We start from the raw sequence: 26,434 nt of genomic DNA on the forward strand, positions 1-26,434 counted from the left end.
GTGACAGTAGTTAACTCTGAAGAGGAAGATTGAGAAAGGCACATTTGTGTTTTACTTTCTATAGCTGAGTTGTTTGACTTTTCCTCAGTGTGTGTGGGCTACAATTTAATTTTTTTAATTAAGCAGTGCTATCTGTGTAGACATTTCTCTTCCAGTTTGAGATATTTTTGAGTCTGCATCACTTTTCAAGTAAAGAGCACTTGGTCATAAGATCATAGGTTTATAAGCAGTTGGAATATAGGTTCAGTTACATGTAAAAGCAAGAACCTGAATAACCGACTTAAGCAAAGTTGAAATTTGTTTCTCTCTCTCATAAGAGTCAGAGGTAATTTACTTCCTCTTCGAGTCATCAGGGGCCCAGGTTTCTATCTTGTTTTTCTGTCGTCCTCAATGTACAGCTTCCAAATGAGGAGGACTGCTTCAGCTCCGGCCATCACAGCTGCAGAAGATGTTCCCCTCCCTGTGAACAGTGTGACCTGGGAGTTGGACACATTTTCTCTCACATCTTGATGGTCAGAAATTAGACACGTGACTACACCTAGCTGCAAGAGAACCAAGCAAACTACCCAATTCGAGTTCCTGTTAGCGTCTAACAGGGGTTCTCAGCCTCGGCACTGTTGACATTTGGGGCTGGATAACTCTCTGCTGTGGGGACCATCCTGTGCATTGTAGGAGCAGCGTCCCTGGCCTCTGTCCAGGGATAGATAGTTAGATGTCAGTAGCACTCCTCAGTTGTGACCACCAAAATTGTCTCCAGACACTGTTCCATGTCTCCTGGTGGACAAAATCAACCCTTATTGAGAACAACTACTAAACAAGAAGGGTGAACGGATACTGGGGACAAATAGCAACATCTGCCATAAGCATTGTGTTGTTCCCCCCAAAACAGTGCTTAGCACCAGTGTAATAGTTTACCTTTAAAATTGACACCCCCTTACCAGGAAATATAATAAGACTGTGGGAAGTTAGGTTTTTTTGATGCTAGAAGGATGAAAATTCAATCCTTTCTTACTTTTATTTATTGAACCTACATTTGTATTTGTATCAAATAAATACTATTTTTATTTGAATACACAAACAAATGAAACTTTCTTCCCTAGTGTGTAGGGTAGCATTAAGGATATTACACTGTGCCACATTTATGATGAATGTCTCAGTCTACACTGTAATATTTAAAAAAGACTAATATAGCAGCATTCATAACACCATTCTATCCTAAATCAAAAATTTCAGTTGCGGTTGATGGCATATCTCTTTTAAGGGCAATTAAGTGGGCATAATTTACCACTGCTGAATACCTTAAGAGCATAGTATTTTTATGTTAATGAGAAATGTTTGCTGAATATGCTTTTCCATTCCAATGAGAGTACGTGCTTCACTGCCAATCATATACATAAGGGGAAGGTCATTTAAAAGAGAGCACGAAACACCTTTTCTTTGTTCTGCCTTTTCCAACACATTTAGAGAATCAAATCTTCCTTCCAACAAGTGGATACACTGGGATCTTGTTATAAAGGCTGCTTAGTAGTAAGGGAAAATTAAACAGAAAGTGAATCCGTCTTGGGCTTCTTCCAAGGTGGTTGAGTGCCTAGTGTGTCAGAATGACCTTGTTATGAGGCAGTTTCACCACATAGAAGGTCTGTGCAGGTGCAGGGAAGGACATCATTATAATGGTGCTCCAGTATTCTTGTTTTCAAAAATGTCAGCTGCAGAAATTGTATCAGAAGAGTAGTTTCCAGCCGTGAAAATAACAATACCGCAAAAGTATGAAACCACTCATACTGGGAGAGGGGAGTAGTCATGTCTAGCTGCTGGGTGAGCAAACACTGCGTGCAGAGACTAATGGTAGAACTGGACCTGGGAGAGTCAGTGGGGAGCAAAGGAGAATGGAGACGACATTGAAGGCAGGGGGATCAGCGTGGGCGGAGACCAGGAATCACATGACAAGTTTAAGCAGGAGAGTTTGGCGGAAGGTGTGGATTTGTGCAAAGGCAGTAGGGTCTGTTGTGTGGCCTAGACAGCAAACTGTCCACCAGAATTTGTGTTCCCTCTTCCACAGCAAAGCTGGAATTGGAAAACAGCTGCAAAGCAAGCCTTCCTTGTGTCTTGGTGAGGCCATGTGGTTCGTCCTTGCTAAGGGACCGTGAGTGGTCCACTATCTTTAGCTAGAGGATCTGAATGGCAAATGGATGGCAGGCTCAAAATAGGTCACTTGAAGAGAGTTTAAGAAAGGCACTGTTCGCAAAGATGCAGGAGTGGATAAGGAAACTACAATGGATAGTATAGTATCATGAGGCCCAACCCTACCCCGTTAGCTCTCTTAGACCTGGGAGAGAAGAGAATGGTACAGTTTCTAGGAGTTAGAATAGGAGTTATCTGGAGAGGTCCACAAGAAAGGAAAGGAGCTGTAACCCTCAGAAGGACACAGCAGTCTGAGTCAAACCCGAGGTAAGGGAAGGAGGGGAGTGGACACCCTGATGTCACTCTCCAGCCGCTCTTCAATCTTCTGTGGAGGCATCCTATTGGCCAAATCCAACTGGAAGCCAGAAGGATAGGAAGTACTTTAATGTAGTTGTACAGGGAATGTTCCAGGACACAGAGTAGGATGGAGAATGGCTGAGTAGCAGACGTGGGGTAAATATCCTGCATGGTGACTTCTGGCAAAGGTAGTCAGAAGTGGAAAGTGGGTGTTCCTTCACCATTCCTGCATCTTCTATCAGCCAGCTGGATTTGGAGGACTTTGAGACCCTAGGGGATGTCAGAGCCACAAGGATACAGGATGCCACCCAATAGAGGGAAGCAGAGCACCAATCAGGGGCAACCGTAGAAGACTATTCCTGATTGAGAAATCAACGTATATAGAATTAAGACACCAGATTTCAGGGTTGTGCTTTTTACAGAAGTTAGAATTTGGGAATTTATGTATTATTGCAGTTAGCATTAGCAGGAAGTAGATTGTAGAGAATTTTTGAAGACCAAGCAAGGAATTGAGGTTCACTTCTACAGATAGTGAAAAAACAGTGAAGGTTTTTATGCTGGGAGGTGGTGTTAAAAAAAACAACAACAAAACAAAACCTGAGAATGATGAGTGTAGCAGTCATGTGACAGGTGGAAAGGAACACAGAAAACAGTTGATACCGCTGAGCACAGCCCCACGTTTTTTATCAGCAGGACCTGTGAATTAGTGAAGGACAGTGAAAGCTGAAAGGGTGCCAGTCCTCCACGCGGAACTTGGGAAAGGAGGTGGTCTCAGACCAGTGCAGTGATCATTCTGGTCTGTGAAAGAGCTTGGCTGGCCCATGTGAAATGTGGAGACTGGAAAAGGAATTTTGGAGAGAGTTGTTGATGTCATGAGTTACCCCCATGAGGGGGGATGGGGGTTAGGAGAGGGTTTGCCCGTCATCTTAAGCCTACGGAAACGGGGCTTCAGTGAGACCACTGTGAATGTGATGTGACCCTGCAGCCTGGGGGATGCAGTGAATTGTAGTATTTTCTGGGAAACTGAAAGAACGAGAGAATTGTTGGTCAGCTGCTCTGACAGTAGCAAATCTAAGAGAGGGTTCTTAGGGAGGGTGGGGGATAAATGAAATGTGACCAGTTGAGGACACTGAGCTAGAGATAAGGCTGCTCTGTGGTCATCACTGAGCCTGTCCAGGTAAGGACCTGGAGGAACAACATGGACCTACCAGCCAGAAGGAGATGTGTTCTTCCTCTAAAGGGGAGATGCAACCACCATGTGGAGGGGTAACTGCCGATCCTGTGAAAGCAGCACGCAAGAGAAAGAGGTGTACATATACACCTGGTGAGCCTTGAGTGCCTGGGGCATCTTACAACTGTACCCCTCTCCTCAAGTCAGACCTTTCCTGCTCCCTCCGGCAATCAGAAAAGAGAAAGAAGCCCCCCCCCAACCCTTCCCCTTCCCATAATAAAGTTCATTATGATTACACTTCATAAGAGTGTAATAGTTAGATGGGTTTCTAGCATAGAGGACTTGACTTAAAAAAAAATGAGATTTTACAAAATGAGCAAATCCTAAACATACCTTTGTCATCCTTCAAAATGTATTTATAAACATAGTAAAAGTGCTTTCATTGAAGGATGTTTGCATTCCTGCCTGTAACACAAAATTTAGAAAATCTGAGAAGTACAAGACTTGAAAGTAAAAAAATCACCCAATATCCCACAACCCAGAGATAATCATACAGTTTGATGTATTTCCTTCCTGTCTTGTTTTCCTCCGTGGATGTGTATAAAACATTTGGAGTTTTTCTTTTTCAATTTTTATTATATGTATTTTGTATCCTGCTTTTTTAATGTGATATTTTTAAAGTTATAGAATATTTTAAAAATATGGTTTAAATGAAGGCATAAGTTGACTGGAGTTTATCAAATAATTTTGTCAAGTATTTTAGATCTGTACTTGGACTATGAATCAGTGATATGAATGAGAAAAGAATAGAGAATTTAATGCATAGCTTTAGATATTCCAAGTTGTGACATTCACATTATCAAATGAAAGAGCCACTTGTTGAGACTGCTGTCACTTCAAATTCTTCATTTGGTTTTCTCAGTTTTTCTGAAGCCATGTTTTCCTGATTTTCTTCCCACTCCTGTAATCACTCCTAAATCTCCCCCAAAGGTTCTCCTTTCTCTGTCTCCACCCTAACTGTTGACGCTGCTCAAGGCCCTTCTAGAACACTCCCCTTTCTCCCTAGGTTACTCATCCAGCCTTTTGGTTTTCAATACCATTTATATGCTCAAAACACTCAAATTCAAATTTTCAGCCCAAACCTCTGTTCTAAGCTCCAGATTTCTATCTTGACACCTCTGTTTGGATGTCTCATTGGCATCTCAAATGGAACTCTTAATCTTCTCCCCAGAATATGTTCCTCCTTCAGTCTCCCCAACTCAGTAAAGCAACCTCAGTCCTCTCAACTGCTCAAGGAAAACACCAGGAGGTGTTTCAGTACTTTTCTCTCCCTCATTTCTAATTCATAGCAAGTTCTGTTTATTTCCCTCCAAAATGTATTTCAAATTCAACTCTTCTGTCCATCGTCTTGTTCATCACCCTACTCTAAGCCATCCACATCTCAATATGAACCATGACCATTGTCTCCTAATCACTTTTCCTCATATGTTCTCTCCAGTCTGTTCTCCACACGGCAGCCAGAGTGAACTTTTTCAAACGAGACAATAACGGTTCCCTTATTGAAACACATCAAACCCTTAACAGGATCTATAAGGCTCAGACCTAGATTCATCCCATCTTTGCAGCCTCCAATTCCAGTATTCTCCCTGATGCCCACCTTAATTTACCCACAGTGATTTGCTTTCAGGTCCCTAAACTGCTGCTTCTCTATGCCTGCAAATCGATTCCCCTGACCTCCTAATATGACTCTCAATTCCTTGAAGGCAAGGACTCTAGCCAGGTCACTTCTGTATCCCCAATTTGTAGAAGAGTGCCTGGCACGTGGTGGGCATACAGCCAAATTCCGTTGACATGACCTGCCAACTCACCTTTCACATCTCAGCCTGCAATTCATTCCTGCTAGACCTCTGCTAACTCCCCCATTCTAAAGTGGATCCCCCACCCCCAATTTCAGCCTCAGTCACATCACCCTGTTGTTTGTATCACTGCCTATTATGAATGGGTATCTTTATTTTTTATTTTGTTATTATTTTTTTAACATCTTTATTGGCGTATAATTGCTTTACAATGGTGTGTTTCTGCTTTATAACAAAGTGAATCAGTTATACATATACATATGTCCCCATATCTCCTCCCTCTTGCGTCTCCCTCCCTGCCACCCTCCCTATCCCACCCCTCTAGGTGGTCACAAAGCACCAAGCTGATCTCCCTGTGCTATGCAGCTGCTTCCCACTAGCTATCGGTTTTACGTTTGGTAGTGTATATATGTCCATGCCACTCTCTCACTTCGTCCCAGCTTACCCTTCCCCCTCCACATATCCTCAAGTCCATTCTCTAGTAGGTCTGCGTCTTTATTCCCGTCTTGCCCATAGGTTCTTCATGACCATTTTTTTTGTTGTTTTTTAGATTCCATATATATGTGTTAGCACATGGTATTTGTTTTTCTTTTTCTGACTTACTTCACTCTGTAGGACAGACTCTAGATCCATCCACCTCACTACAGATAACTCAATTTCGTTTCTTTTTATGGCTGAGTAATATTCCATTGTATATATGTGCCACATCTTCTTTATCCATTCATCTGTTGATGGACACCTAGGTTGCTTCCATGTCCTGGCTATTGTAAATAGAGCTGCAATGAACATTTTGGTACATGGCTCTTTTTAAATTATCGTTTTCTCAGGGTATATGCCCAGTAGTGGGATTGCTGGGTCGTATGGTAGTTCTATTTTTAGTTTTTTATGGCACCTCCATACTGTTCTCCATAGTGGCTGTATCAATTTACATTCCCACCAACAGTGCAAGAGGGTTCCCTTTTCTCCACACCCTCTCCAGCATTTATTGTTTCTAGATTTTTTAATGATGGCCATTCTGACTGGTGTGAGATGATATCTCATTGTAGTTTTAATTTGCATGTCTCTAATGATTAATGATTTTGAGCATTCTTTCATGTGTTTGTTGGCACTCTGTATATCTTCTTGGGAGAAATGTCTATTTAGGTCTTCTGCCCATTTTTGGATTGGGTTGTTTGTTTTTTTGATATGGAGCTGCATGAGCTGCTTGTAAATTTTGGAGATTAATCCTTTGTCAGTTGCTTCATTGGCAAATATTTTCTCCCATTCTGAGGGTTGTCTTTTCGTCTTGTTTATGGATTCCTTTGCTGTGCAAAAGCTTTTCAGTTTCATTAGGTCCCATTTGTTTATTTTTGTTTTTATTTTCATTTCTCTAGGAGGTGGGTCAAAAAGGATCTTGCTGTGATTTATGTCATAGAGTGTTCTGCCTATGATTTCCTCTTAAGAGTTTTATAATGTCTGCCTTACATTTAGGTCTTTAATCCATTTTGAGTTTATTTTTGTGTATGGTGTTAGGGAGTGTTCTAATTTCATTCTTTTACATGTAGCTATCCAGTTTTCCCAGCACCACTTATTGAAGAGGCTGTCTTTTCTCCACTGTATATTCTTGCCTCCTTTATCAAAGATAAGGTGACCATATGTGCATGAGTTTATCTCTGGGCTTTCTATCCTGTTCCATTGATCTGTATTTCTGTTTTTGTGCCAGTACCATACTGTCTTTATTACTGTAGCTTTGTAGTAGAGTCTGAAGTCAGGGAGCCTGATTCCTCCAGCTCCGTTTTTCTCTCTCAAGATTGCTTTGGCTATTCGGGGTCTTTTGTGTTTCCATACAAATTGTGAAATTTTTTGTTCTAGTTCTATGAAAAATGCCATTGGTAGTTTGATAGGGATCGCACTGAATCTGTAGATTGCTTTGGGTAGTAGAGTCATTTTCACTATGTTGATTCTTCCAATCCAAGAACATGGTATAGCTCTCCATCTGTTTGTATCATCTTTAATTTCTTTCATCAGTGTCTTATAATTTTCTGCATAAAGGTCTTTTGTCTCCTTAGGTAGGTTTATTCCTAGATATTTTATTCTTTTTGTTGCAATGGTAAACGGGGGTGTTTTCTTAATTTCACTTTCAGATTTTTCATCATTAGTGTATAGGAATGCAAGAGATTTCTGTGCATTAATTTTGTATCCTGCTACTTTACCAAATCCATTGATTCGCTCTAGTAGTTTTCTGGTAGCATCTTTAGGATTCTCTATGTATAGTATCATGTCATCTGCAAACAGTGATAGCTTTACTTCTTCTTTTCCGATTTGGATTCCTTTTATTTCATTTTCGTCTCTGATTGCTGTGGCTAAAACTTCCAAAACTATGTTGAATAATAGTGGTGAGAGTGGGCAACCTTGTCTTGTTCCTGATCTTAGTGGAAATGGTTTCAGTTTTTCACCATTGAGGACGATGTTGGTTGTGGGTTTGTCATATATGGCCTTTATTATGTTGAGGTAAGTTCCCTCTATGCCTACTTTCTGGAGGGTTTTTATCATAAATGGGTGTTGAATTTTGTCGAAAGATTTCTCTGCATCTATTGAGGTCATCATATGGTTTTTCTCCTTCAGTTTGTTATTATGGTGTATCACGTTGATTGATTTGCGTATATTGAAGAATCCTTGCATTCCTGGGATAAACCCCACTTGATCATGGTGTTTGATCCTTTTAATGTGCTGTTGGATTCTGTCTGCCAGTATTTTGTTGAGGATTTTTGCATCTATGTTCATCAGTGATATTGGCCTGTAGTTTTCTTTCTTTGTGACATCTTCGTCTGGTTTTGGTATCAGGGTGATGGTGGCCTCGTAGAATGAGTTTGGGAGTGTTCCTCCCTCTGCTATATTTTGGAAGAGTTTGAGAAGGATAGGTGTTAGCTCTTCTCTAAATGTTTGATAGAATTCGCCTGTGAAGCCATCTGGTCCTGGACTTTTGTTTGTTGGAAGATTTTTTTTTTTTTTTTAAAGAATTCTTTTCATCATTACTTAACAAAGAACATTTTTTTTTTTAATTTATTTATTTTTGGCTGTGTTGGGTCTTCGTTTCTGTGCGAGGGCTTTCTCTAGTTGCGGCAAGCGGGGGCCACTCTTCATCGCGGTGCGCGGGCCTCTCACTATCGCGGCCTCTCTTGTTGCGGAGCACAGGCTCCAGACACGCAGGCTCAGTAGTTGTGGCTCACGGGCCTAGTTGCTCCGCGGCATGTGGGATCTTCCCGGACCAGGGCTCGAACCCGTGTCCCCTGCATTGGCAGGCAGATTCTCAACCGCTGCGCCACCAGGGAAGCCCTGTTGGAAGATTTTTAATCACAGTTTCAATTTCAGTGCTTGTGATTGGTCTGTTCATATTTTCTGTTTCTTCCTGGTTCAGTCTCGGAAGGTTGTGCATTTCTAAGAATTTGTCTATTTCTTCCAGGTTGTCCATTTTATTGGCATATAGTTGCTTGTAGTAATCTCTCATGATGCTTGGTATTTCTGCAGTGTCAGTTGTTACTTCTCCTTTTTCATTTCTAATTCTGTTGATTTGAGTCTCCTCCCTTTTTTTCTTGATGAGTCTGGCTAATGGCTTATCAATTTTGTTTATGTTCTCGAAGAACCAGCTTTTAGTATTATGGATCTTTGCTCTCGTTTCCTTCATTTCTTTTTCATTTATTTCTGATCTGATCTTTATGATTTCTTTCCTTCTGCTAACTTTGGGGTTTTTTTGTTCTTTTTTCTCTAATTGCTTTAGGTGTAAGGTTAGGTTGTTTATTTGAGATGTTTCTTGTTTCTTAAGGTAGGATTGTATTGCTATAAACTTCCCTCTTAGAACTGCTTTTGCTTCATCCCATAGGTTTTGGGTCGTCGTGTTTTCATTGTCATTTGTTTCTAGGTATTTTTTGATTTCCTCTTTGATTTCTTCAGTGATCTCTTGGTTATTAAGTAGTGTGTTGTTTAGCCTACATGTGTCTCTATTTTTTACAGGTTTTCTCCTGTAAATGATATCTAGTCTCATAGCGTTGTGGTCAGAAAAGATATTTGATACGATTTCAATTTTCTTAAATTTACCAAGGCTTGATTTGTGACCCCAGATACGATCTATTCTGGAGAATGTTCCATGAGTACTTGAGAAGAAAGTGTATTCTGTTGTTTTTGGATGGAATGTCCTGTAAATATCAATTAAATCCATCCTGTTTAATGTATCATTTAAAGCTTGTGTTTCCTTATTTATTTTCATTTTGGATGATCTGTTCATTGGTGATGGTGGGGTGTTAAAGTCCTCTGCTATGATTGTGTTACTGTCGATTTCCCCTTTTATGGCTGTTAGTATTTGCCTTATGTATTGAGGTGCTCCTATGTGGGGTGCATAAATAATTACAATTGTTATATCTTCTTCTTGGATTGATACCTTAATCATTATGTAGTGTCCTTCTTTGTCTCTTATAATAGTCTTTGTTTTAAAGTCTATTTTGTCTGATATGAGAATTGCTACTCCAGCTTTCTTTTGATTTCCATTTGTATGGAATATCTTTTTCCGTCCCCTCACTTTCAGTCTGTATGTGTCCCTAGGTCTGAAGTGGGTCTCTTGTAGACAGCATATATACGGGTCTTGTTTTTGTATCCATTCAGCCAGTTTATGTCCTTTGGTTGGAGCATTTAATCCATTTACATTTAAGGTAATTATTGATATGTATATTCCTATTACCATTTACTTAATTGTTTTGTGTTTATTATTGTAAGTCTTTTCATTCTCTTGTGTTTCCTGCCTAGAGAAGTTCCTTTAGTGTTTGTTGTAAAGCTGGCTTGGTGGTGCTGAATTCTCTTAGCTTTTGCTTGTCTGTAAAGGTTTTAATTTGTCCATCAAATCTGAATGAGATCCTTGCTGGGTAGAGTAATCTTGGTTGTAGGTTTTTCCCCATCCTCACTTTAAATATGTCCTGCCACTCCCTTCTGGCTTGCAGAGTTTCTGCTGAAAGATCAGCTGTTAACCTCATGGGGATTCCCTTGTCTGTTATTTGTTGTTTTTCCCTTGCTGCTTTTAATATTTTTTCTTTTTTTAAATTTTTGATAGTTTGATTAATATGTGTCTTAGTGTGTTTCTCCTTGGATTTATCCTGTATGGGACTCTCTGTGCTTCCTGGACTCGATGGACTATTTCCTTTCCCATATTAGGGAAGTTTTCAACTATAATCTCTTCAAATATTTTCTCAGTCCCTTTCTTTTTCTCTTCTTCTTCTGGGACCCCTATAATTCGAATGTTGGTGCATTTAATGTTGTCCTAGAGGTCTGTGCGACTGTCCTCAATTCTTTTCATTCTTTTTTCTTTATTCTGCTCTGCAGTAGTTATTTCCACTCTTTTATCTTCCAGGTCACTTATCCGTTTTTCTGCCTCAGTTATTCTGCTATTGATCCTTTCTAGAGAATTTTAAATTTCATTTATTGTGTTGTTCATCACTGTTTGTTTGCTCTTTAGTTCTTCTGGGTCCTTGTTAAACGTTTCTTGTATTTTCTCCATTCTATTTCCAAGATTTTGGATCATCTTTACTATCATTATTCAGAATTCTTTTTCAGGTAGACTGCCTATTTCCTCGTCATTTTTTAGGTCTGGTAGGTTTTTTCCTTGCTCTTCATCTGCTGTGTGTTTCTCTGTCTTCTTATTTTGCTTAACTTACTGTGTTTTGGGTCTCCTTTTCGCAGGCTGCATGTTCGTAGTTCCCGTTGTTTTTGGTGTCTGCCCCCAGTGGCTAAGGTTGGTTCAGTGGGTTGTGTAGGCTTCCTTGTGGAGGGGACTAGTGCCTGTGTTCTGGTGGATGAGGCTGGATCTTGTCTTTCTAGTGCGCAGGTCCACGTCTGGTGGTGTGTTTTGGGCTGTCTGTGGCCTTATGATTTTAGGCAGCCTGTCTGCTAATGGATGGGGTTGTGTTCCTGTCTTGCTAGTTGTTTGGCATAGGATGTCCAGCACTGTAGCTTGCTGGTCGTTGAGTGGAGCTGGGTCTTGGCATTGAGATGGAGATCTCTGGGAGATTTTCACCGTTTGATATTATGTGGAGCTGGGAGGTCTCTGGTGGACCAGTGTCCTGAACTTGGCTCTCCCACCTCAGAGGCACAGCCCTGACGCCTGGCTGGAGTACCAAGAGTCTGTCATCCACATGGGTCAGAATAAAAGGGAGAAAAAAAAGAAAGAAAGAAGAAGATAAAATGATATACAATCAAATAAAATAATGTTATTAAAATAAAAAATAATTATTAAAAAAAATTTTTTTAAGTAATAAAAAAAAAGGAAGAAAGAAAGAAGAGAGCAATGAAACCAAACAAATCCACCAATTATAACAGGTGATAAAAACTGTACTAAAAAAAAAAAAAAAAAAAAAAAGACAGAACCCTAGGACAAATGGTAAAAGCAAAGCTATACAGACAAAATCACAAACAGAAGCATACACATACACACTCACAAAAAGAGAAAAAGGGAAAATATATATATATATATCATTGCTCCCAAAGTCCACCTCCTCAATTTGGGATGATTCGTTGTCTATTCAGGTATTCCACAGACGCAGGGTACATGAGGTTGATTGTGGAGATTTAATCCTTTGCTCCTGAGGCTGCTGGGAGAGATTTCCCTTTCTCTTCTTTGTTCCCACAGCTCCCGGGGTTCAGCTTTGGATTTGGACCTGCCTCTGCGTGTAGGTCGCCTGAGGGCGTCTGTTTTTCGCTCAGACAGGACGGGGTTAAAGGAGCAGCTGCTTCGGGGGCTCTGGCTCACCCAGGCTGTGGGGAGGGAGGGGTACAGAGGAGGCGGGGCGAGCCTGCGACGGCAGAGGCCACTGTGACATTGCAGCAGCCTGAGGCGCGCCGTGTGTTCTCCGGGGGAAGTTGTCCCTGGATCACGGGGCCCTGGCAGTGGCGAGCTGCACAGGCTCCCCGGAGGGGAGGTGTGGATAGTGACCTGTGCTCGCACACAGGCTTCTTGGTGGCGGCAGCAGCAGCCTTAGCATCTCCTGCCTGTCTCTGGGGTCCACGCTGATAGCCGCGGCTCGCGCCCGTCTCTGGAGCTCGTTTAGGCGGCGCTCTGAATCCCCTCTCCTCACGCACCAGGAAACAAAGAGGCAAGAAAAGGTCTCCTGCCTCTTCGGTAGCTGCAGACTTTTTCCCGGACTACCTCCCGGCTAGCTGTGGCGCACTAACACCTTCAGGCTGTGTTCACGCAGCCAACCCCAGTCCTCTCCCTGCGATCCGACCGAAGCCCGAGCCTCAGCTCCCAGCCCCGCCCGCCCCGGCACGTGAGTAGACAAGCCTCTCGGGCTGGTGAGTGCTGCTCGGCGCCGAGCCTCTGTGCGGGAATCTCTCCGCTTTGCCCTCCGCACCCCTGTGGCTGCGCTCTCCTCCGTGACTCCGAAGCTTCCCCCCTCTGCCACCTGCAGTCTCCGCCCGCGAAGGGGCTTCCTAGTGTGTAGAAACCTTTCCTCCTTCACAGCTCCCTCCCACTGGTGCAGGTGCCGTCCCTATTCTTTTGTCTCTGTTTTTTCTTTCTTCTTTTGTCCTCCCCAGGTACGTGGGGAGTTTCTTGCCTTTTGAGAGGTCTGAGGTCTTCTGCCAGCGTTCAGTAGGTGTTCTGTAGGAGCAGTTCCACGTGTAGATGTATTTCTGGTGTATTTGTGGGGAGGAAGGTGATCTCCGCGTCTTACTCTTTCGCCATCTTGAAGCTCCTTCATGAATGTGTATCTTTAATATCTCTTTCACCCACTAGACTACAAACTCTCATGAGAGCAAGAACAGTGTCTTTTTTTGGTTTATGCTTTCCCCAACATCTAGCACAGTGCCTAGCTCACAGAAGATTCTCAGATCTTTGTTAAACGAATGAACAGCATGTGACTGAATGGAGTTCTGAGGGGAGCTCTTCTCTTTGCCTGGGCAACCCTGGAAAAAATGCTGGAGTCAAACCTGAAATAGAGTGTGGTGTGCAGAATCGTGGGGACCCCAAAGATGGCCACACCCTAATCTCTAGAGCCTGTGGATATGTTACTTTACTTGGCAAAAGGGACTTTGCGGAGGTGATTAAGTTGAAGATCTTGCAATGGGGAAGTGATCTTGGATTATCCAGATGGGCCCAATGTAATTACAGAGGTACTTGTAAGAGGGAGGCTAGAGAGTCAGAATCAGAGGAGGTGTGATGACAAAAGCAGAGGGGAGACAAAGAGAGATTAAGAAAGATTTGAAGATACTGCTGGCTTTGAAAATGGAGGAGGGGGCCACGAGGCAAGGAATATGATTGGCCTCTAGAAGCTTGAAGGGGCAAGGAACTGGATTCTCATCTACAGCCTAGAGCACGCAGCCCTTCCAACACCTTGATTTTAGGACCTCTGACCTCCAGAACTGTAAGGTAATACGTTTGTGTTGTTTGAAGACACAAAGTTTGTGGTCATTTGTTACAGCAGCAGTAGAAAACCAACACAACAAGGAGGGACTGGAGAAATGGGTTGGGGAACCTGCAGGTGAGAGGCAGTCCCACCTCCTTTCAGAAGGCTTTAGGCTTGCCTGCTTACCAACTATCCCATGTCCATAGTCCTACAGCCGGTTTTGTGCAAGCTATCCCTTTCTTTTTCCTTAATTTTGTCATTGGGATGAGCAAGAAATCTCTGCCCTCTTTGTTGAGTTCAGGTTCAGAGACAGGAGGGAGAACGTAGAACTGGACTTGAGCTGTCAGATGGGAAAGAGGGGCCGGGGTCTCCCGGGCTGAACAAGGATTGTCTCCTCTTGCTCTTAAGAGGTGTTACTGAACCATTTTTTTTTAATGGCCTAGTTTAAGGTACTTCTCAGTAAACATCTCTGACTTAGAATTAGCCTCTCTACATCTGTGGTTTTGAGAAAATGGATGTTCTGAGAAAAAGAGAAAGCATTAGACCCCCTCCTTGGAAAAAAATGCACATAGCAGAAAATTTCACACATAGTTGTTAGGGGTTCATGGACCTGTAAGGTCCCCTTGCTCAAAGGATAGTGTGTGTGTGTGTTTAGGATCTTTTTTTATGTTGGCATGCAGGAGTCAGTGGGAGGTACGGAGGGACTAATATCATAGATGGTTTCCGTGTCAAGCTAAGGTATTTGGAGTTAATCCTGCGGTGAGGATACTACAGACCCATTAGAAGGCTTTGAGCAAGATGGTGACAAGATTAGATCTGTGCTTTTTTTAAAAATCACTCTGGTAACATATATATTGGCTATAATCCTGTAATTAGGTTATCAGATCACCTTAGGGAGGAAAATGCTGTTGACTTGAAATGTTTTAATACTTCCTTTTTAAAGCCGGTGATATCAGATTGCATATTAAGTGATCTAATTTCATAGACAATGCACTATAGAAAGCAGTTTCCTGTAACCAATGTAAGAGCATTAAAATCTTACTGTTGTCGGGATCATTGCTCCCCTAATAGCGGGTTTACATAGATGCTTAGTCTCATTGATAGTATCATTATTATCTCACGGTTCAAGTATGTCTCGGCTTCAATCAGATCTATCTCCTGCAGAGAAAATTCAGGCAGGTAAAGCAGTGCACACTGGTAGAGCACTGAACTGGTACCTTCTAGACCAGAATATCACTCCTAGCTCTACCACATACTAGCCAGGGGACTTAGGTCAAGGTAATCATCCAGAGCCACAGTTTCTTTATAAAATGGGCATTAAAACCCTACCTACCCACATAACAATTGTGACAATCAAATGCAATCATTAAAAGGTAATATTGTGGGCTTCTCTGGTGGCGCAGTGGTTGAGAGTCTGCCTGCCAATGCAGGGGACACGGGTTCGAGCCCTGGTCTGGGAGGATCCCACATGCCGCGGAGCAACTAGGCCCGTGGGCCACAACTACTGAGCCTGCGCGTCTGGAGCCTGTGCTCCGCAACAAGAGAGGCCGCGATAGTGAGAGGCCCGCGCACCGCGATGAAGAGTGGCTCCCACTTGCCGCAACTAGAGAAAGCCCTCGCACAGAAACGAAGACCCAACACACCCCAAAATAAGTAAATAAAAAAATTTTTTTAAAAAAGTAATATTGTGAAAACCATAACATATTATCCAAATGCAAGCTGACATTAATTTTCTTCTTAGTATTGCCATCATTGCTGAACAAATTTGGGTTAGTAAAGAGGAACTATGGAAGTAAGTGTGTGTGGTTTGCCTTTGTGGTGTTGCCTGCTTCTTTCTCCAAGTATCAAAGGCTTTAGAGGTGTTCCTAGTATCCACACAATATGTTGCCTCCACTTAGCCCTTGAAAAAAGCCCCGAGTTAAAAATAGACTCTGTTTGGCTGTGTTCTGAAATCTAAACCTCTACGTTTTCACAGAGGTCAAAGGGGAAATGGTCACGTCTCAGCGTATTTAGAGCATATGCAAAGCCACACAGAGAAAATTGGAGGGACTGAGTGTGTGTGTGCGAAGCTGCCGACTCATTACAGACTCACCAACTCTGTTGGTGGCATCCCCGAGGAAGGAGGAGAGGAGTTTTCCCTCAGAGTGTTCAGGGAAAGAACTGCTGGTTCTAGAAGAGCAGACACCGGCACTACACACAACAGGTTCTTTGTCATCATGATTTACTAGTCTGCTCATCAGAGACTCTCCAGCTAGCATTTCAAAGTGTTTTTGTAATTTTAAAGCACATCTTGCTCAAGAGTGATTGTGTCAGAAAATACTATGGTTTCTTCCATCCTGGCCACTGCACCTGATGTCCAATGGGAAAATGTCAGGTAATGGGGCCTTTACTGCTGGTGGCCCTAAAAACCACATGCCACAGTGAATACAATGAGACGTTTCCATGAAATAGACAAGATGCTTTTTAATTATACCCCAATACATCAATGCTAAAGGATTTAATTTTACACAAAGATGGGGAGGAGGAAACCTTGCGGTAACGATCCTCCCGTGGCAGCAAAATATCTCCTTTTGTTTATACCTCCCCATGTTATTAGTAGTGACCTTAACAATGGAGTTCATCCTGGTTTACCAAGTGGTTTACAAGTTTTTCTTAGGCTTACCCATGGTTGGGTATGATTAGAAGCAAATAAAATATTTTATCCCTATTTTCATCAAAAGGAATGGCTCCCACAGAGCTGCTTCCTTTGCTGAGGTCAAACAGCCAGACTTAATAGAGAGCTTCCAACTCTGATTCCAGGCTCATTTTGAAAAAAAAAAAAAAAAAAAAGAAACACGGAAGCAGCGTGGGTTTTGCAGCTAGACACTACCACACTCTAACAATGTGAGTGGGGCAAGTCAGTTAACTTTGCTGAGCCTTAAATCCCCACCGGTAAAATGGGTGTGATTGTCGCTACTCTTCAGTGTCCTTGGAAGGCTTAAATGAGGTCAGAGATTCTAACATGTACTTTATAACTTGGACTCAGGAGCCAAACTCCCCAGGTATGAGTCCCAGCTCCACCTCTTCACTAGCTGTGTGACCTAGTGTAAGTTACTAAACCTTCCTGAGTCAGTAAGATGGAGATAATAATAGTACCTACCTCACAGGGTCGTTGTGAAGATACAAGAGTTAATGTAACCAAAAGCACTTAGAATAGTGCCTGCCTTTTTGTAATCACTCTATAAGTGTGTGCTATGATTATGGTAGATTGTGATTATAATTGTTGTCATCTATACATTAAGTGCCTGGCACAAATAGTTGATCAAAAAAGATTAACTTTATTATGATTTCTTTTATATCTCTCTTCAAAGCACTTGAATTTTAAGGAGCCTGAAAGGAAAGTAATAGTATTACAAGTCTGGTTTTTGGTTTAACTAAACAGATGTCAGCGGGGTCCTTTCCAAAATCTTATTCCTTCGGGGATTCAAAATTTAATCTTATACCACAGGACAGAGATTTTTTTAATGCTCCTTAGAGCAAGAGCAAATGCTTGAGCCTCACCGCAGACTTTCAGAATCAGAAGTTCTGGAGATGCAACCCGTAAGTTGCTTTTCTTTTTCTCAGTGCCTAATGACTTTTTTTTTAAAGACTTGCTTCTTAGAGTAGTTGTAGGTTAACAGCAAAATTGAGAGGAAGGTACAGAGGCTTCCCATACACCCCCTGTACCCACACATGCACACCTCCCCCATTATCAGCATCCCCCGCCAGAGGGGTGCACTGTTACAACCGATGAACCCACATGGACACATCATAATCACCCAAGGTCCATAGTTTACATTACGGTTCACTCTTGGTGTTGTACATTCTGTGGGTTTAGACAAATGCATAATTATGTGCATCCATCACAAAGGTATCGTACAGAGTATTTTCCCTGCCCTGAAAATCCTCTGTGCTCCACCTCCCCTCCCCCAGCCCCTGGCAACCACTGATCTTTTCAGTGTCTCTGTAGTTTTGCTTTCAGTCTGTTTTAACAAGTGTCCCAGTGATTCCCAGACTTTCTAAGGTTTGAAAATACCAGACATATCCTCCTGCACCTTTGACCACCCTCTGTTCCTGGGGGCGTGGGAGGGGGGACGTGGTGGGTGGTTGACGAAGAATTGGGTACTCCATGTTTGACAGATGTTCCAGTCCAAGAAGCCCTAAGTGACTGAATTAAGCAGAAATCCAGGTAGTTCTGGAAGCAGATCCGGGGTGGGGTGCGGGGAAGGAAAAGCAGTTTGAGAGCATGTGAGTCTGTTGATAGGTCTGGAACAGAACGTTTCAGGATGTTGGGTCCTCTGGAAAATGCTGATGTCATGTCTTGTGCCGTACTGCCCTGAGTGATGGATAGGAGAAGAGAAATCTCTTGAATTTTTATGTGAGGTTAAAATGAGAAAAATTCATTTCAGCCTTCAGAAGTCAGAGCTGTTGGTACAAAAGGTCACTGATGCCAATTGGCATTGCTGAGCTCAGAGCGGGAGTATTAAAATAGCAACTTTTTGTTTTTTAAGCACTGGTTACACTATTTGGGCTTGACTCTCAGTCTTTTGCCATCTTGCTGCTCTGGGATCATAAGTAAAACGGCATGTGTAAAAAAGAAAAACACCAAGACGTTTCTCTTACCTCCTGCAGGGACAGGGGTAGGTAGTTGTCCTCACACTAAGGGTGATGTAATATTTGCAGTGAAGTAAGCAGAGCGATTAAACGATGACTCCATGGGAAAGTGATTGTTACTGCTTGTATAGTGGAGGTGACTGAGCGGTATGAATGATCGTGGCCATTTCAAGGGAAGTTAGCGAGTATTTATTGGGGACCTAGCCCTGTGCAAGATGTGGTTTGTTTTGGGTTCAACCTTGGTTGACAAGATTACTGAACCTTGGGAGAGGAAACCAGTCTCGGGGGGGGGGGGGGGGGGGACGGTGGATTGGTTGTAAGATAAAATTTAGTTTGGTGCCGTATATACTGTGTTTGTGATGATAGAGTAGCATCCAAGTAGGTTTAAAACGTCTGAGAGTCATATGCATAGAGCCAGTATTTGAAGCCATTAGGAATGGATTGATTGCATAATTAAGGAAATCTAAGGATCAAGGATCAAACTTTTAGGGACACTGCAATTATAACAAATAAAATATGAGAAGTTAGTGAAGACATGAGAGACTATCAGAAAAGGTGGAAGTAGGCCCAGGACCATGTTCTATCAAAGAAATCAAGAGGATACATTTTTTCAAGGAGATATGTTTTTTGACATTAAAAGCAAGAAGAAGTAAAAAAAAAAAAAAAAAAAAAGGCATGTGGGAAAGTGGAGATGGGTCTTGGATTTGCTAAGTGAAAATGGTAACTCAAAAGGAATATTTTTTTTTATAAAACAGATGATCTTTATTACATTCATTTGAGGCATGGTTTCTCAACCTCAGCACTAATGATATTTGGGGCTCGATAATTCTTTGTTATGAGCTGTCCTGTGTGCTGAAGGATGTTTAGCAGCATACCTGGCCTCTACCCACTAGATGCCAGTAGTAACACCACCACCATCACCAGTTATGACAACCGAAAAATGTCTCCAGACAATGTCAGATGTCCCTGGTTGAGAACCACTGATTTAAGTATTTATTTATCTCCTGCTGTGTACATGGTACTACATTAAACAGTGCAAGGCATAAAAATATGCCACACTTTCACCCTTAAGATGAATGCATTCTGATTTTCCTAAATTAAGTTATTCTGCTGTTTCTCCTATTATGTTGGTTAAAACTATTTATGTGCACATGCACATACACACACACACACACACACACACACACGTTATTCCCCCAAGATAACATTGTCAATTTAATTATGGATTAATATTAGAAAAGTAGTAAATTGGAAATATTGGTGTTCCAATGCTATGTGTTTTATCATAGATCAGTGAAGGAAATTTTGATTATGGACCCATGGCAAAACGAGTAAGCAATTTTCAAATTAAACTTTATATATTCCATTTGCATTTCTCTAATGATGAATGATGTTGAGCATTCTTTCATGTGTTTGTTGGCAATCTGTATATCTTCTTTGGAGAAATGTCTATTTAGGTCTTCTATATCACCTCACACCAGTCAGAATGGCCATCATCAAAAAAATCTACAAACAATGCTGGAGAGGGTGTGGAGAAGAGGGAACCCTCTTGCCCTGTTGGTGGGAATGTAAATTGATACAGCCACTATGGAGAACAGTATGGAGGTTCCTTAAAAAACTAAAAATAGAACTACCATACGACCCAACAATCCCACCCCTGGGCATATACCCTGAGAAAACCATAATTCAAAAAGAGTCATGTACCACAATGTTCATTGCAGCTCTATTTACAATAGCCAGGGCATGGACGCAACCTAAGTTGTCCTTCGACAGATGAATGGATAAAGATGTGGCACATATATACAATGGAATATTACTCAGCCATAAAAAGAAACGAAATTGAGTTATTTGTAGTGAGGTGGATGGACCTAGAGTGTGTCATACAGAGTGAAATAAGTCAGAAAGAGAAAAACGAATACCGTATGCTAACACATATATATGGAATCTAAAAAAAAAAAAAAAAAAAGGTCATGAAGAACCTAGGGGCAGGACGGGAATAAAGACGCAGACCTACTAGAGAATGCACTTGAGGACACGGGGAGAGGGAAGGGTAAGCTGGGACGAAGTGAGAGAGTGGCATGTACATATATACACTACCAAATGTAAAACCGATAGCTAGTGGGAAGCAGCTGCATAGCCCAGGGAGATCAGCTCGGTGCTTTGTGACCACCTAGAGGGGTGGGATAGGGAGGGTGGGAGGGAGGGAGACGCAAGAGGGAAGAGATATGGGGATATATGTATATGTATAACTGATTCACTTTGTTATAAAGCAGAAACTAACACACCATTGTAAAGCAATTATACTCCAATAAAGATGTTTTAAAAAAAATTTTAAATATTCCAAAGGCTCAAATTATTTTTTGCTCTCTCATTTCTTATGAAGACAAATACTCTTCCTGATCCATAGGTATGTTACAGAACTTCTGATTTTTTTAAAAAATGCAATGGTATCAATTATCCTTTGGTAGAAATTATAATTCTGTATATTGCAAGTGTTCTACCAAGTTTCTAAGTTCTTAATAAAAGAAAGATGGAGATTTTGGACTGTAATTTGACCTTAGGAACATTTATAGGAAAGATTACCACCAAAATAATTTCATGGCAAGAAGTGTCCTTGATGTTTGGAAAGTACTCTCCATTAAAAGAAGCAGCCTGTCATCTTTCCAAACCTAGCTTCCTCTTTGCTTAGGAGCAAGAAAGGAAATCTAACCTCACTCTCCTGTTTTTGCTGCTTGTGACATTGAACAAGACCCCAACTACTGAGGCTAACGCTGAAATCCTTGTTGTCCCTGCAGACTGCATCATCTGCCATCAAAGGTGCTATTCAGCTGGGAATAGGATACACAGTGGGTAATCTCACCTCCAAGCCAGATAGAGATGTTCTCATGCAAGACTTTTATGTGGTGGAAAGTGTGTTCCTACCCAGGTAAGAACGTTGTTACTTGTGATGATTTCCATGCTAAGGAACCTTCGTTGTGACATCCCCATATTGAAGACTTTTCTACCAGTACACGACTTTGTTATCCATGCATGTGTACATCATGTACTGATGTTCATGTTAGACCTTTGGCTTGCCCAAAAGCAATCCAAATGATTATTACTTTCGGTTGCATCAGGTGTCTTGCATTTGTGTATGGTGATGGTAAATAAGGTTCATCCTTTGGGCCAGTTGTAATTAATTAGTTGTGATAATGCCTAGAAGACCCTATGGAGAAGGACTCTGAGATTCAGTGGGAAAGAGTACAGTAATCACAGAGTAATGTCTGCATAGGTTTAGAAAAAGAGGGCACCCAAGACGCAGCAGCTGGTGCCAAGTTTTTGCTAGCCCTAATTTAAAAGATGAGTTGGGGGATGCACATTTGGGCCTCCTATCTGAGTACACTCATGTATCTCCTCTTTTAACTTAACTTTCCTCCGGAAAACTTATGAGGATCCCCCTATTTTGATGCCATACATATCACCTCTAACTTTATTATACTGGGCGGGGGGAAATCAATTAAACTAATAAGTCTGAGATGGATGGTAGGGATGGTTGCACAACAATACAAATGGACATAATGCCACATAACTATGCATTTTAAAACGGTTAAGATGGTAAGCTTTATATTATACATGCTTTACCAAAATAAATAAACAAATAAATAATTTAAAAGTCTAATACTAGCTTAACATAGGAAGAGAACTACTCGTTATTAAATCGGAAATGTCGCTACTACAGACAGGACTTTTCAAAAAAATAAAATTAAAGATATTTAATTTGGGGGCTTGGGGGCAATTATATTTTCTTTGGGGCTATGAGGATTGACTTGTCATTTATTTTAAAATAACTGTTTCTCTCCAAAATAAGACAATTTTATTATCAATTATTATTTGGCTTGAGTGAGAATGGTTGGACTGACACTTTTCCTCTCAGTGTTCTCATTGCCTTATTTTTTTAAAAAAAACCTTCAGGGAAATGGTACTTACATTTATTTTTATGTCCAGGTGTCAACTGCCTAGAAATAAAACCTTTAGGTGAGGGTGTCCATGTAGTCACAACAGAGCCCATAGATAAAGGAAAGTCGGCTATGAACCCAGACAGCTTCATTTTGCTTTAAATGCTCTGGGCTGAACAACAAAGGTGGTCTATGCAAGTTTTAAAGTGTGCTTCTCTAGGTTTCCCTAGCAGCCACAAGAACTAGTTTCCATGCGAAAACGGACAACTCCAAGGCCTAAGATAGAATCCTGTCTGCCCATGACACTGCTCTTCTTTCTATAGCTGGAAAGTGTCCGTTGTGTTTGTTTTTAACAATCTATCATTCCAAAAAAGTAGGTATTAACCATTTTTTCTCTTTAAAGTCAGGAGATTATGAGTTTATCTTAATCTTTCGGTATGTTCTGTTAGGCTCAAATTCCTGTAAATCAGGCTCAAATTCCTGTAAATGTGTTTCCAGAATATTCTAATTCTCATGGTCTTCTAGGGCCTCTACCCAAATATTCCAACCTTATTTTTTTCTTCCACTGCAAAGAACAAGAGGAGCGGAGGCCTTTTGTAAGAGGCTGGCTGGCGGTGAGTTCAGGACGCTGGAGCAGTTACAGCTCAGGATGGGTGTACAAAGAAGGGCAGGGTGCTCCATCCTGGCTGATCTTTTCTGCTCATAGTGTCCAATCAACAGAGCCAACCATGGATAGGAACCGCGGGAAGCCATGGCCCAAGCATACGGTCCCCAGGCCGGCAGCATCAGCACCATCTGGAACTTGTTAGAAATGCAGATTCTTAGGCTCCCCCCCAGATCAACAAAATCAGAAACTCTGGGTCTGGGACCCAGGAACCTGTTTTAACATTTGCTCCAGGTGATTCTAAGCACATAAATGTTTGAGAACCACCGAGCTAGCACATTGCTTCCCATTTTAGAGTGACAGTTGTTCTAGTTGATACCAAGTTTTGTTCTTGGAGCTCATAAAACCCTAAATGATTTTTAAATTAATATCTTAAATATCAAAATTACATCTGTTTAGCAACTGAATTATACATGATACTGTATGAGATATGTACAACAAGGAGCACATAACTGAGGTCTTCATAGGCACTTTTAGGCCCTTTGAGTGCCTTGATTCCTTTTGTTCACTGACAATTTATCATAAGCATACTGCATCGTTATGATTAAGACAAGAATGAGATTTTTTTTCACCTTTTTATTCAGGAGTAAGAAACCAGAGTTGGACCTGGCTGGATTCTGTATCTTTGACCTTAACTCTATATTCCAGGATAGCAACAGCAGCCGCTGAATGGCACACATGTCACTGGTGAGGGGAGTACCCAGCTAACTGACCCTATTTAGAGGAGTCCATTGTCACATATATAGCTTTTATATGTCAATATGACATTAAACGTTTGATTCAGGCAAAAATTTCTTTCAGCAGATACTGTATTGTTTGTTTAAAGAACATCTGTGCTCCAGATGCATTTATATGAAACAGAAGAAACTTACATGGGGTCTTGTCTCAGTTTCCTCATCTGGGCTCAGTTTCTTCATTGGTTTAGCAAAGGGATTGGACCCAGTATTTCTCAATGGAGGTGCTATTGGCTTTTTTTGGATGAGGTAATTCTTTGTGCAAGACTGCACATTTGTCAACCCCAGGCCATGCCAGTAACTGTAGCAATCAAAATGCCCCCCAAAGTGATGGATAAATTCAGTATCTTGATCATGGTGGTGGTTTCACTGGTATATGCATATGTGAAGATTAATAAACTTTATACTCTATTGTATGTCATTTATAACTCAGTAAAGGGGCCAAATAATGCTCCTTCCCTACCTGCCCATATGCCTGTGGATGAGTAGAGAAAGGTGGGCAGGACTGGCCCTTGTTGAAGCAGCTGAAACATTCTGAAGTCTCTGGTGGCTCTAAAATTCAATGCATTTATCTGGGTCATAGAACTAATTGATTAGGGTGACTTGAGATGTTTTAATTTAGCACTGCTAGGAAGCTGCTGGTTCTGTTTCCCTTAGCAACAAAGTGCATTGTGTTATTTTTTATTTCTTTATTTTAAAGTGGCTCAAAGTTATTTTCAGATATTATGTATTTGCACTACAGATTATTTCATTTTGTAGATGGAGAAAGCTCTGGACCTGTTTAAGATTTGAAGGATGATATAATACCCTTTTCAACTATCTGGTTCCATGATCTTCCAAGATCACAAAGTAGATGAGTAAGAGAACCATGATCATATCTTAATCTTTTGACCCCACATTCTGTGCCATGATCAGAAACTCAGGGTTGCAGATAAATGTTCCCGTGTAAATGGAATTAGGAAGAAAGAGGATGTTTTATAATGTTTCTACCATGTAAACCTGAACCTGAACTGGCAACAGGAGGCAAAGTTTATGTGCCAACTATGGACCAAGCATAGTTTTATTAATAATATTTATATAATATACATTATTCAATTATTGTTATTACTTTCATCTTTACCATCAAAAAAGCCATTTTATATATGAAGTAACTAAGACCCTGAGATGTTAAGTGGCTTAACCCCAAGTGATAAACCAATAAATGGTAAAGCCAGGATTTGAACTCCGGGATGGCTGGCTCCAAAGTTTTGTTTCTCCCGACACTATGGTGATAAGGCACAGGAACAGTATTTCTGCATTTTTGAATCAAAAAAAAAAAATCTAGAATTATGAAACTAAATCTACCTGTCTGGCCCCTTGACAACCAGCTTGAATCCATCCCTCTACTCCCCTGCAGGAGGCACCATCACTGCCTTCTCTGGAAAGCTGGCAATAAAAGTTTATATATCTTTCCATATTCAAGAATAATTATCTAACCAAAGAATTTGTAAAGCTCTCCTGAATTTTCATCTCCTCACTTACGAAATGGAGTTTAGCTTGATGTGAGGACCATTGCAAAGCACAGACTGCCCTTAGGTTGATGGATGCTCTCTGGGATTTATTTGAATCTCCAGGGAATACCCTCAAAGAGAGGAGAGAATTCCACAGAACTACTGTAAGGGCGAAACATTATTCTAAATGACAAGCAAACATATATGTCAAAGGTGCATATAAGTGTTGCCAGATATCAGTGCTAGACGTTATGGTTTTGACAGACTAGCCAACCACCTGCATTTCAAGTTTCACTGTCATAAACTCATCCAAGAATCTATCTGTACCGGGGGTCAGCACACTACAGCTCAAGAGAAAAAGCTGGCCCCCTGCCTCTTTTTTTAAATAAAGTTTACTTGTAACACAGCCTCGCCCATTCACTTACATATTGTCTATGGCTCCTTTTGCACTACGACAGCACAGTTGAGTAGTTGCAACAAGACTCTAAAAAGATTGCCAACCCCTGATCTATACAGACATTCCATACCAGGTTTTATATAGATGTGGATAGAACACAAAGCTGCCAGAATATTTTTCTCAGGATTAAATGAGAGGTGTGACTGTCACTGGACAAGCCAATAACACAAGGTCCCTTCAAGTCAAAACTTTTTAAATATTTGTTCAACATTTATGTAGTGGGGATGGGGAAAAATTATTTTCTGTCAATAAAAATTATATACCTCTTCCTTTAACTCAAAAATGAAAGATTTATTGCATGCACTGAATATCACATAACATTTTAACTTATTTGAAATTGCCTTGAAAACGTAATTTCCCAGTGTGGTAATAACTACTTGAGAAGTTTAACATTTAGATGATGAACAACGATATCACATGTTCCCAGTAAGTGACACCCCAGAATGCATCATTCTTTGGTTTTGGAATTTAAGCTGTCTTCAGCTACTGACTTTTAAAGACTGGCTGTCAGCTGGTTCGCCTCAAAAGATGGTGCAGGCTCGTGTTTCACAAGGCGGCTCCGGGGTACCCATCACAGACATGCTCAGCAGAAGGAGGTTGGCACCAGCAGGGGGGTATGTCTATTATTTTCTCATGTTTGTTTTGTTTTTCCAT

At 41.2% G+C, this 26,434-nt stretch overlaps 1 protein-coding gene across 2 annotated transcripts in view; it reads left to right on the plus strand.

Annotated features, from left to right (window-relative positions):
- Positions 1-26,434, plus strand: part of PIP5K1B (phosphatidylinositol-4-phosphate 5-kinase type 1 beta) — a 324,042-nt gene that overhangs the window by 138,664 nt on the left and 158,944 nt on the right. For both annotated transcript variants that reach the window (XM_059924862.1, XM_059924863.1), the window contains exon 4: positions 21,296-21,426. In XM_059924862.1, the coding sequence (XP_059780845.1) occupies positions 21,296-21,426 (131 nt within the window). The remainder of the gene's footprint in view (positions 1-21,295; positions 21,427-26,434) is intronic.

The sequence above is a fragment of the Balaenoptera ricei genome, chromosome 6 (genome assembly GCF_028023285.1).
Source record: "Balaenoptera ricei isolate mBalRic1 chromosome 6, mBalRic1.hap2, whole genome shotgun sequence".
Taxonomy (NCBI): domain Eukaryota; kingdom Metazoa; phylum Chordata; class Mammalia; order Artiodactyla; family Balaenopteridae; genus Balaenoptera; species Balaenoptera ricei.